Source organism: Eucyclogobius newberryi, unplaced genomic scaffold, assembly GCF_026437365.1.
Source record: "Eucyclogobius newberryi isolate DKJ021-1_F unplaced genomic scaffold, fEucNew1.0.hap1 SCAF_9, whole genome shotgun sequence".
In the NCBI taxonomy this organism is placed as follows: Eukaryota; Metazoa; Chordata; class Actinopteri; order Gobiiformes; family Gobiidae; genus Eucyclogobius; species Eucyclogobius newberryi.
The window spans coordinates 39,429,992-39,442,504 of NW_027316532.1; the positions used below are offsets into that span (position 1 = coordinate 39,429,992).

Consider the following 12,513-nt stretch of genomic DNA (forward strand, 5'->3'; position numbering starts at 1 on the left):
AGCAGATAGCACACATAGTTTGAAGCTAACAGCAGATAGCACACATAGTTTGAAGCTAACAGCAGATAGCACACACAGTTTGAAGCTAACAGCAGATAGCACACATAGTTTGAAGCTAACAGCAGATAGCACACATAGTTTGAAGCTAACAGCAGATGGCACACACAGTTTGAAGCTAACAGCAGATAGCACACATAGTTTGAAGCTAACAGCAGATAGCACACATAGTTTGAAGCTAACAGCAGATAGCACACATAGTTTGAAGCTAACAGCAGATGGCACACACAGTTTGAGGCCAACAGCAGGTGGCGCACTTGCGCTGCTCTGGACTGATCCCTGCTGTGAGGATGGAGCTAGGTTAGCTTAGCCCATTTAAAGTCTCCTGAGGGTTGTATCGTGTCGTTGTCGGGTTGTATCATCACGCGTTTACCCGGTGGACGGCGGGGATCGCGTTACTTGTCGGGTTTCAGGAGCAGCGGCTGAGCGCGAAGACTGTCACAGAAGTTGTAAACTTCTTACAGTTGATTTCTTTGACAGCCAAATGTCGGTTTAAAAAGATGAGGAGTGCGTAACCTAAAGCTGGGAGGAAGAGGGCTCAGTCCGATGAAAGGATCGTGTTCCTCTGCAGTTCAAGTCCCAGGTAAGATCACGTTCAGTCCACTAAAGTCCTTTAGTCTCTAAAAACACTTTAGAGGCTTTTTATTGATTTCAGCCAAGTTTCATGTGTCTCGAAAGACGGCTCAGAGCTGGAATAAAGTGCGTGTTTGTTTGTGGACAGCGGGATAAGCTACATTTAATACAGCCCTGGCTCAGTTTGAGGGACAAATCCACAAGAGGAAGATGGTTTCTTTTGTTCTCATTCTAAATATGAGAATATGAATATTCTGTCATAAACAGTCACATTTATGACAGAATAACACTCTATAACAACAGGTGTTTGAGCTGGTTCAGTTCGTGCGGTATTTGGGCGTGTTGTCCTCTGTAAACATTGGACTAAAGCATCAGGATTCTAAACTAAACTAATAAACAGTTCATATTTAATATATTACAAATGTACAATGTCTTAGTGGATCATTATTAGACCAGAACTCTTGGCAAAACTTGTGAAAACCAAGTTGACTTGATAATGTTTTTGCCATGTTAATTTTTAAAATTCAAAATGTATTTGTAAATAAATGATTTAGATTATATTTTCCCACTTCTGTTGTTTATACCACTACTGTATAATATAGTCCATTATAATGACTCAAGTTGACCCAATAAGATAATATATAGAAGAGTTCTGCTGTAAAAAGCAGTGTTAGTGGACAAAACTCATCCATCCTGTTGCCTAATGATAAAAACGCTAATATGCTTTAGGAAAAGGTAAACATTTGAATGTAATTGAGTTTTCTTCATTTTATTGCCGTACTACCTCAAAGTAAATGACCCTGTTAAAGGTATGTTCTTATATTTGTGTGCGTCAGTGCCATGGATGCGGCGGGATACAGAAGTGAAGGGCATTTGGATGAAGCGGAGACGGTGTGGCATGTGATGCACAGGTCGGAGGATGTGGAGCCGCGAGGCCGAGATGGAGAAGGCTTCAGGCTGGTGGAGGCGTGTCTGAGCGGAGGAGCGCCGTGGGGGTTCACGCTGAGAGGAGGTCTGGAGCACCGAGAACCTCTGGTCATTACCAAGGTAAACGCTCTCTGACACACCAAACATTCAGATTGAGCACAATCGTTTGATAAATGTAAGAGTAATGGCTCATATTTACTTGTATCTATGCTTTTCTGTCTCCATTGGTCAACACTGTTTGCAACTCATTCATTTTCAGATGTTTTTGCTCAGTTATCATTTAACTTACTTGACTAATTAATCAAAAACTGACTCTGATTCTGAGTTTGTCTGTAACACTTTAATATTTGATCCGTGTACTGGTGAACCCACTTACTGGTGAACCCACTTACTGGTGAACCCACTTACTGGTGAACCCACTTACTGGTGAACTCACTTACTGGTGAACCCACTTACTGGTGAACTCACTTACTGGTGAACTCACTTACTGGTGAACTCACTTACTGGTGAACCCACTTACTGGTGAACTCACTTACTGGTGAACCCACTTACTGGTGAACCCACTTACTGGTGAACCCACTTACTGGTGAACCCACTTACTGGTGAACTCACTTACTGGTGAACTCACTTACTGGTGAACTCACTTACTGGTGAACTCACTTACTGGTGAACCCACTTACTGGTGAACTCACTTACTGGTGAACCCACTTACTGGTGAACCCACTTACTGGTGAACTCACTTACTGGTGAACTCACTTACTGGTGAACCCACTTACTGGTGAACTCACTTACTGGTGAACCCACTTACTGGTGAACCCACTTACTGGTGAACTCACTTACTGGTGAACCCACTTACTGGTGAACCCACTTACTGGTGAACCCACTTACTGGTGAACTCACTTACTGGTGAACCCACTTACTGGTGAACTCACTTACTGGTGAACCCACTTACTGGTGAACTCACTTACTGGTGAACTCACTTACTGGTGAACCCACTTACTGGTGAACTCACTTACTGGTGAACTCACTTACTGGTGAACCCACTTACTGGTGAACTCACTTACTGGTGAACCCACTTACTGGTGAACTCACTTACTGGTGAACCCACTTACTGGTGAACCCACTTACTGGTGAACTCACTTACTGGTGAACTCACTTACTGGTGAACTCACTTACTGGTGAACCCACTTACTGGTGAACTCACTTACTGGTGAACCCACTTACTGGTGAACCCACTTACTGGTGAACCCACTTACTGGTGAACTCACTTACTGGTGAACCCACTTACTGGTGAACCCACTTACTGGTGAACTCACTTACTGGTGAACTCACTTACTGGTGAACTCACTTACTGGTGAACCCACTTACTGGTGAACTCACTTACTGGTGAACCCACTTACTGGTGAACCCACTTACTGGTGAACTCACTTACTGGTGAACTCACTTACTGGTGAACCCACTTACTGGTGAACTCACTTACTGGTGAACTCACTTACTGGTGAACCCACTTACTGGTGAACTCACTTACTGGTGAACCCACTTACTGGTGAACTCACTTACTGGTGAACCCACTTACTGGTGAACTCACTTACTGGTGAACCCACTTACTGGTGAACCCACTTACTGGTGAACCCACTAACTGGTGAACTCACTTACTGGTGAACCCACTTACTGGTGAACCCACTTACTGGTGAACTCACTTACTGGTGAACCCACTTACTGGTGAACTCACTTACTGGTGAACCCACTTACTGGTGAACCCACTTACTGGTGAACTCACTTACTGGTGAACTCACTTACTGGTGAACTCACTTACTGGTGAACTCACTTACTGGTGAACCCACTTACTGGTGAACTCACTTACTGGTGAACCCACTTACTGGTGAACTCACTTACTGGTGAACTCACTTACTGGTGAACTCACTTACTGGTGAACTCACTTACTGGTGAACCCACTTACTGGTGAACTCACTTACTGGTGAACCCACTTACTGGTGAACTCACTTACTGGTGAACCCACTTACTGGTGAACTCACTTACTGGTGAACCCACTTACTGGTGAACCCACTTACTGGCTTTATTTTTTGCACATAATCTGCATTCCAGCCATGAAAATGGTGAAAGTACTAAACTGTGAAAGTGGTAATCCAGCCAGGTCTTTAGTCTCTGTCATTGTATTGGTATTTGGACATTCAGTCAGTTTAAAGTATTCATCAGATTCCACACACCACATTGTAACCATTTTAACCCATTTCTACTCTCTTGGTGCTTATTAAATATATATTTTTAGACAATAATGATACTTTATGCGTCATTGCAGTTGCTGACAGACTTTTTTACAAGGTGTAAATGCTTAAACATGACCTAACATTGTTTAACACGACCCCACGTAGACTGGCCATTTGCCCTATAAAGTAAAACCTCAGTAACTGTCATTTAGTGAGAAAAATGGCTTTAATGTTTTAATGTCTCTCTGTGTGTGTGAGATATACTAATGTTAGTGTGTTTCTGTGTTTCTGTATAATGAGTGAAATTCAGTATAATTAATAACCATAACAGCTGATACTTAAGATGGTCTGAGAAAACATATTTGGGGAGATTTTTACCATTAAAAACAGTAGGTATTTTAGTTTTTGTTAAATTGTGAAAGTTTCAAATCTGTTTTGTCTCTTCATTTCAAAATTAGACATAAATCATTCTGCAATATCGAACTCTCCAGTGAATCAACAGAAAAGTGCAGAATCTGCAGTTGAATTCATCTGTTTGAACATTCCGAGCTGCAGTTACAGCATTTTTCCTTTGCATCAGAGCCAAAATACAATTTTGACAAAATACATGAATGTGTTTTTACTTTGAAGGACAGTATTTCTTGGGCTCTGGGATAATGAGATGTTTACCTAGTCCAAAACATGTTGTATACATTGTTTCAAGGGAAAATCTTTACATTGGCTGGTAAAGCTGTGTCTTTATTGCTATAATTGAATTAATTGGTTGGAAAATCTTTCCAAGTTCCTTCTCAAATTCTAACTTATCTCTACTGTTAAATGAAGCACTTCTGACAATACATGCAGTCATTAAGTTTGTCTGATTGTAGTTAACCATTATCTCCAATCACAGAATACTCAGTTTGTCCTGGTCACAGCTGTATTTAGTTCTGAATTGCATAAATAAATGTATGTTTTTTGACATTTCTATGGACTGGCCTCATTGACCTTGTTGTAGAGTCTTAATGTAGGCCGCTCCTCACAATCAGCACTAAAACACACCGTCAGCCTCACTTCTCTGTGTCTAATCATTTACTACAAAGACCTTGTGGTTCATTTGAAGTGGTGAAAACGTCAGCCTCTGTTTGTCAGGAGCTGTTTGACTTTTTGATTCTCGACTGCACTTTCTGTGTTGACCCACTGGGTCCAGAGTCCAGCTCAGAAGGGGTAAAACTTGTGTGAGGACGTGCTGCACAGTTTCGGGTGAAGTAGTCGTCTACTTCATGATCTTGTCCTGGTTTCGACGACCAAAGCCTTGAATTCTGGCTATTTAAAAGAAGTTATAAAATCTCATTGTAAGGAACGCTACTGTGCCTAACAAGTTGCACTATTTTCATCAAATGGTGAGTTGATCATTTTATAGAAATGTTTCATTCAATTGAAATGAGTCACTAGTGTATGTCACTGGTGATTATAATGGGCACAATGTACAACTGTAGTTTTTGATGTAAACTGTGTTTTAACGTTAAATGATGTAAGATTGTGCCTTACATCTGGGACAGACCTTATTTTTAAATAAAACACCTTTTTATATATTAATCCATGCCATATAATTCAAATATATTCTTGCATTATATTTACTTTGCTGTTTATGTATATTTTATATTTACAATAGTCTGACCACGGCTCGACACTGGAGTGGTAAATGTAGATTTATTATTTTTTGGGTGAACAAAATCAGAAATGAGGCTTATTTAAGGCTTTTTGGAGTGTTTGGGTGACAAAGGTTGAAAACCTCTGCCACAGCAAAGAAAAGCTTGACCTAGTTGTATTGACCTTTGGGTTTTACGGGTCAGATATTCTTAATATTATAGAGTTGCTCAACCCTATAGTGCATTAGTCATGCACGTTCAATTGCTCATGGTTATAGGCTTAACATTATTGGTCAAGCTAACTTAACATGCCTGAGCATTAGCAGCGCCGCGCAGGCTGTGCTTATGAAATCACACCTTTTACTTTGCACTCTCAGTCTGAGGTTTGACCAGTGCATTTGTGTTTTAGCCTTTTAGGTTTTTGTTTTAGTTAAAGTGGTGCATCACGGTACTTTTTTCATGAGGGTTCTGTTTTTGTCCATTGCTGCTCATTGGCCCTTTCCTCTCTAGAGTATTTCATTTATTTTTTATTTTTTTTATTTTAAGAAAAAACAAACCTGTTCAATCTGTTGGAGGGGTCACCTCTCCACAGATCTGACCTGTATCTTGGCCTGCTTCTCTCCATAGAGCTGCATTCATTGCCATAATTTGGAACATTCCTGACACAAAGCAATGACGTCTCTATGGAAACAAGAAGGTGTCAGACCCACACACACAGTGCACCTTTAAAACAATGGTTTGATCGGATTAGACTGTAACATGTTGGTGCAGATCTAGTTTGATCGAGTGCCAGTGTCGAGTGCCTTTGACAAGGTTATTTTTCATAGTTTTCTCCTTTCAGTCTTGGTTCTGTTTGTGAAGGATTGATTTGTTTTTCGTCCACTTGATCTTGGACCAAGGACTGTTGAAGAGACATTTTATTTTTGTACATGTAGAGTTATGTGACAGCTTGAAGCAGGAATGGCATGACTGGATCTGGGAAGTCTGAATGTGTGATTTGTGACCTTTTGGTGCAGCCATTCAGAATATGATCATAATATGATCATAATATGATTAGTTATTTGCAGCTTGTTAGCTGAAGCTACAAGGAAGAGAGTTCGTTTGTCATTTGTAAGAAATGAATGAGAAAAATAATAAAAGCACTACGAGCTTCCCTCAACTGTTCTTGGTACTGTAATAATGTATAAAGTTACTGTAATGTATAAAGTAAACCCGTGATTGATGTGATTTCCTGCCCAAACATGCCATTTTTTTGCTGAATAACAAGGATCCAAATATATTCTAAGGACTCGGCCTAAAAACAACTCGATCTAAAAGTCTGAAACAAGTTCATTAATGAATTGCAAATAATTGATTACCGGTATTTTGATGATTCTTGACAAATCTAGTAATGAAAGAATTGTTATTTAAGCTACACAGGCTCAAAGAGGTTTTTCTGACTCGGACAAAGGAAGTTCAGGAAATGAGTTTTAATTAGACATCAGGACATCCTCATTGAGTAGAATTCTGATATTCACGAGCATTTCACATTCTAAACAGATGAATAAATGTTAATCATTTATTAGCAAAATAATCATTAACTGCAGCCTTATTCTAAAAGCTTGTTCAATTGTCTCATATGGATTGAATATGTCTTTATTCAGAGATAATGGTGCATAACATAAACTAAACCAGAACAACAGCTGAAGCAGCTCCACTTGAATCTGTGCCAAAGGCTGAACGCTGCACTTTTACTACATTATTACAGAGCAGAGCCTGTCCTACAGAGCCTGTCCTACAGAGACGTCCTACAGAGCCTGTCCTACAGAGCCTGTCCTACAGAGCCTGTCCTACAGAGACGTCCTACAGAGCCTGTCCTACAGAGACGTCCTACAGAGACGTCCTACAGAGACGTCCTACAGAGCCTGTCCTACAGAGCCGTCCTACAGAGCCTGTCCTACAGAGACGTCCTACAGAGCCTGTCCTACAGAGACGTCCTACAGAGCCGTCCTACAGAGCCTGTCCTACAGAGACGTCCTACAGAGCCTGTCCTACAGAGACGTCCTACAGAGCCTGTCCTACAGAGCCGTCCTACAGAGCCTGTCCTACAGAGCCTGTCCTACAGAGACGTCCTACAGAGCCTGTCCTACAGAGCCTGTCCTACAGAGCCTGTCCTACAGAGACGTCCTACAGAGACGTCCTACAGAGCCTGTCCTACAGAGCCGTCCTACAGAGCCTGTCCTACAGAGCCTGTCCTACAGAGCCGTCCTACAGAGCCTGTCCTACAGAGACGTCCTACAGAGCCTGTCCTACAGAGCCTGTCCTACAGAGCCTGTCCTACAGAGCCTGTCCTACAGAGCCTGTCCTACAGAGACGTCCTACAGAGCCTGTCCTACAGAGCCTGTCCTACAGAGACGTCCTACAGAGACGTCCTACAGAGACGTCCTACAGAGACGTCCTACAGAGCCTGTCCTACAGAGCCGTCCTACAGAGCCTGTCCTACAGAGACGTCCTACAGAGCCTGTCCTACAGAGACGTCCTACAGAGCCGTCCTACAGAGCCTGTCCTACAGAGACGTCCTACAGAGCCTGTCCTACAGAGACGTCCTACAGAGCCTGTCCTACAGAGCCTGTCCTACAGAGACGTCCTACAGAGCCTGTCCTACAGAGCCTGTCCTACAGAGACGTCCTACAGAGCCTGTCCTACAGAGCCTGTCCTACAGAGCCTGTCCTACAGAGACGTCCTACAGAGCCTGTCCTACAGAGACGTCCTACAGAGACGTCCTACAGAGCCTGTCCTACAGAGCCGTCCTACAGAGCCTGTCCTACAGAGCCTGTCCTACAGAGCCGTCCTACAGAGCCTGTCCTACAGAGACGTCCTACAGAGCCTGTCCTACAGAGACGTCCTACAGAGCCTGTCCTACAGAGACGTCCTACAGAGACGTCCTACAGAGCCTGTCCTACAGAGACGTCCTACAGAGACGTCCTACAGAGCCTGTCCTACAGAGCCGTCCTACAGAGCCTGTCCTACAGAGCCTGTCCTACAGAGCCGTCCTACAGAGCCTGTCCTACAGAGCCTGTCCTACAGAGACGTCCTACAGAGACGTCCTACAGAGCCTGTCCTACAGAGCCTGTCCTACAGAGCCTGTCCTACAGAGCCTGTCCTACAGAGACGTCCTACAGAGCCTGTCCTACAGAGACATCCTACAGAGCCTGTCCTACAGAGACGTCCTACAGAGACGTCCTACAAAGCCTGTCCTACAGAGCCGTCCTACAGAGCCTGTCCTACAGAGCCGTCCTACAGAGCCTGTCCTACAGAGCCTGTCCTACAGAGACGTCCTACAGAGCCTGTCCTACAGAGCCTGTCCTACAGAGCCGTCCTACAGAGCCTGTCCTACAGAGTCTGTCCTACAGAGACGTCCTACAGAGCCTGTCCTACAGAGACGTCCTACAGAGCCTGTCCTACAGAGACGTCCTACAGAGCCTGTCCTACAGAGACGTCCTACAGAGACGTCCTACAGAGCCTGTCCTACAGAGACATCCTACAGAGCCTGTCCTACAGAGACGTCCTACAGAGCCTGTCCTACAGAGCCTGTCCTACAGAGCCTGTCCTACAGAGACGTCCTACAGAGCCTGTCCTACAGAGACGTCCTACAGAGACGTCCTACAGAGCCTGTCCTACAGAGCCTGTCCTACAGAGCCGTCCTACAGAGCCTGTCCTACAGAGCCTGTCCTACAGAGACGTCCTACAGAGCCTGTCCTACAGAGACGTCCTACAGAGACGTCCTACAGAGCCTGTCCTACAGAGCCGTCCTACAGAGCCTGTCCTACAGAGCCTGTCCTACAGAGCCGTCCTACAGAGCCTGTCCTACAGAGCCTGTCCTACAGAGACGTCCTACAGAGACGTCCTACAGAGCCTGTCCTACAGAGCCTGTCCTACAGAGACGTCCTACAGAGCCTGTCCTACAGAGCCTGTCCTACAGAGACGTCCTACAGAGCCTGTCCTACAGAGACATCCTACAGAGCCTGTCCTACAGAGACGTCCTACAGAGACGTCCTACAAAGCCTGTCCTACAGAGCCGTCCTACAGAGCCTGTCCTACAGAGCCGTCCTACAGAGCCTGTCCTACAGAGCCTGTCCTACAGAGACGTCCTACAGAGCCTGTCCTACAGAGACGTCCTACAGAGCCTGTCCTACAGAGCCTGTCCTACAGAGCCGTCCTACAGAGCCTGTCCTACAGAGTCTGTCCTACAGAGACGTCCTACAGAGCCTGTCCTACAGAGACGTCCTACAGAGCCTGTCCTACAGAGACGTCCTACAGAGACGTCCTACAGAGCCTGTCCTACAGAGACATCCTACAGAGCCTGTCCTACAGAGACGTCCTACAGAGCCTGTCCTACAGAGCCTGTCCTACAGAGCCTGTCCTACAGAGACGTCCTACAGAGCCTGTCCTACAGAGACGTCCTACAGAGCCGTCCTACAGAGCCTGTCCTACAGAGCCTGTCCTACAGAGCCTGTCCTACAGAGCCTGTCCTACAGAGCCGTCCTACAGAGCCTGTCCTACAGAGCCTGTCCTACAGAGACGTCCTACAGAGCCTGTCCTACAGAGCCTGTCCTACAGAGACGTCCTACAGAGCCTGTCCTACAGAGCCGTCCTACAGAGACGTCCTACAGAGCCGTCCTACAGAGCCTGTCCTACAGAGCCTGTCCTACAGAGCCTGTCCTACAGAGCCTGTCCTACAGAGACGTCCTACAGAGCTTGTCCTACAGAGACGTCCTACAGAGCCTGTCCTACAGAGCCTGTCCTACAGAGCCTGTCCTACAGAGCCTGTCCTACAGAGACGTCCTACAGAGACGTCCTACAGAGCCTGTCCTACAGAGACGTCCTACAGAGCCTGTCCTACAGAGCCTGTCCTACAGAGCCTGTCCTACAGAGACGTCCTACAGAGCCTGTCCTACAGAGACGTCTTACAGAGCCTGTCCTACAGAGCCTGTCCTACAGAGCCTGTCCTACAGAGACGTCCTACAGAGACGTCCTACAGAGCCTGTCCTACAGAGCCTGTCCTACAGAGACGTCCTACAGAGCCTGTCCTACAGAGACGTCCTACAGAGACGTCCTACAGAGCCTGTCCTACAGAGCCGTCCTACAGAGCCTGTCCTACAGAGACGTCCTACAGAGCCTGTCCTACAGAGACGTCCTACAGAGACGTCCTACAGAGCCTGTCCTACAGAGCCTGTCCTACAGAGCCTGTCCTACAGAGCCGTCCTACAGAGCCGTCCTACAGAGCCTGTCCTACAGAGCCTGTCCTACAGAGCCGTCCTACAGAGCCTGTCCTACAGAGACGTCCTACAGAGCCTGTCCTACAGAGACGTCCTACAGAGCCTGTCCTACAGAGCCTGTCCTATAGAGCCTGTCCTACAGAGCCGTCCTACAGAGCCTGTCCTACAGAGCCTGTCCTACAGAGACATCCTACAGAGCCTGTCCTACAGAGACGTCCTACAGAGCCTGTCCTACAGAGCCTGTCCTACAGAGCCGTCCTACAGAGCCTGTCCTACAGAGCCTGTCCTACAGAGCCTGTCTTACAGAGCCTGTCCTACAGAGACGTCTTACAGAGCCTGTCCTACAGAGCCTGTCCTACAGAGACGTCCTACAGAGCCTGTCCTACAGAGACGTCCTACAGAGACATCCTACAGAGCCTGTCCTACAGAGCCTGTCCTACAGAGACGTCCTACAGAGCCTGTCCTACAGAGACGTCCTACAGAGCCTGTCCTACAGAGCCTGTCCTACATAGCCTGTCCTACAGAGCCTGTCCTACAGAGTCTGTCCTACAGAGAAGCCCTACAGCCACGTGGGGTCCTAAAGGCATCGCTCGTTACTGGGTCACTGGACAGTTTGGACATACATCCTGTCTTCACCCTGGATCTAATGTATAGAAATGGACATAAGCTACTGCTTTTACCCGGCCCAAAGTCTCTCAATGTTCTCATTTGTACTTTAGTCTTGTGTTGCTCTCAGTCTTGAATGAACAATAATAACGTGTTCCCTTGGTTTGATGAGCGGTTTAGGGGGATTGCTTTAAAAAATATCCCTGGATCTAATTAAAATTCCTCACATTCTGTCATAGCACAGGTTATACACCAGGTCTTCGTGGATTTCAACTTCTTAGTCTCAATAAACTGGAATAATCCACTTTTACACAACGCAGCTGAGCATGCACCTCCAGCACCAGTCTCTCTGCCAGAAGAACCGTTTATTCCAAGGAAAACATTGTTGGTTGCAAAAGAAAACTTGTTCTCAATCTAATCCAGCGATGGACCTGCAGACGCACATCTTTTCTTCATTAGAACTTACTCTTTGTTAAACCTGGTTGTTTGTCTTCGTCCCATCGCTCCAACTATGTCACGATTTGTTTGTTTTTTGTCTTATTAAGAACAACTTGTCCCAGTAAAAAGCCAGCGCTTATGATAATTCATGTTCACGACAAAAGCACAGTCCTGGATTCTTTCATCACGTTGTCGGAGTAGGAGGAGCACCATTCCTCAATGATGTCACTAGCTATAGATATTTTGGTGCATATATTTAAATTGAATAACTAAAATTTACTTCTGACACTTCGTACAATCATAATTATTTTTTTATTTGCGGATTAACTGAAAAACATTGACATTGTTAGTCCTGGTTATGTATGTTAGTATGCTCTAAACCACATTATTTAAATATAACAGGATTTAAAAAGCATTTAGTCATTTGTCAAGCCCCAAGCTACACAAAAATATATTGCTTTGTTTCTAATGCTAAAACTTCCCATATTCCAAATACAGCTTAACGTTCTCTTTTCTCGGCCACTTCCTGCAGATGCCACACACTTTTATTGTTCCAGTAAATGTGCAGGACCGTCCTCGTGGATACACTCCACCAGAAGAGGAACAATGAATCCCACTTTGAGGAATGTTGGTCTAATTACAAATATTTGAAGGACATTTTGGACATACATGGTCATCTAGATGTTTATACGCCTAGAAAGTATATCATGTACAAACAGGAAATGTGGGATAAGCAGATGGGGCCAAACGACTTTACTATGGCTGCTGTTCCAGTTTGAGGGCCTCCTCCTTGTGCCA

At 45.2% G+C, this 12,513-nt stretch overlaps 1 protein-coding gene across 1 annotated transcript in view; it reads left to right on the top strand.

Annotated features, from left to right (window-relative positions):
- The first annotated feature begins 1,469 nt into the window (after positions 1-1,469).
- Positions 1,470-12,513, top strand: part of shroom2a (shroom family member 2a) — a 41,967-nt gene continuing 30,923 nt past the window's right edge. Inside the window, exon 1 of the mRNA XM_072438097.1 lies at positions 1,470-1,677. Coding sequence (XP_072294198.1) covers positions 1,471-1,677 — 207 coding nt within the window. The 5' untranslated portion in view covers position 1,470. The remainder of the gene's footprint in view (positions 1,678-12,513) is intronic.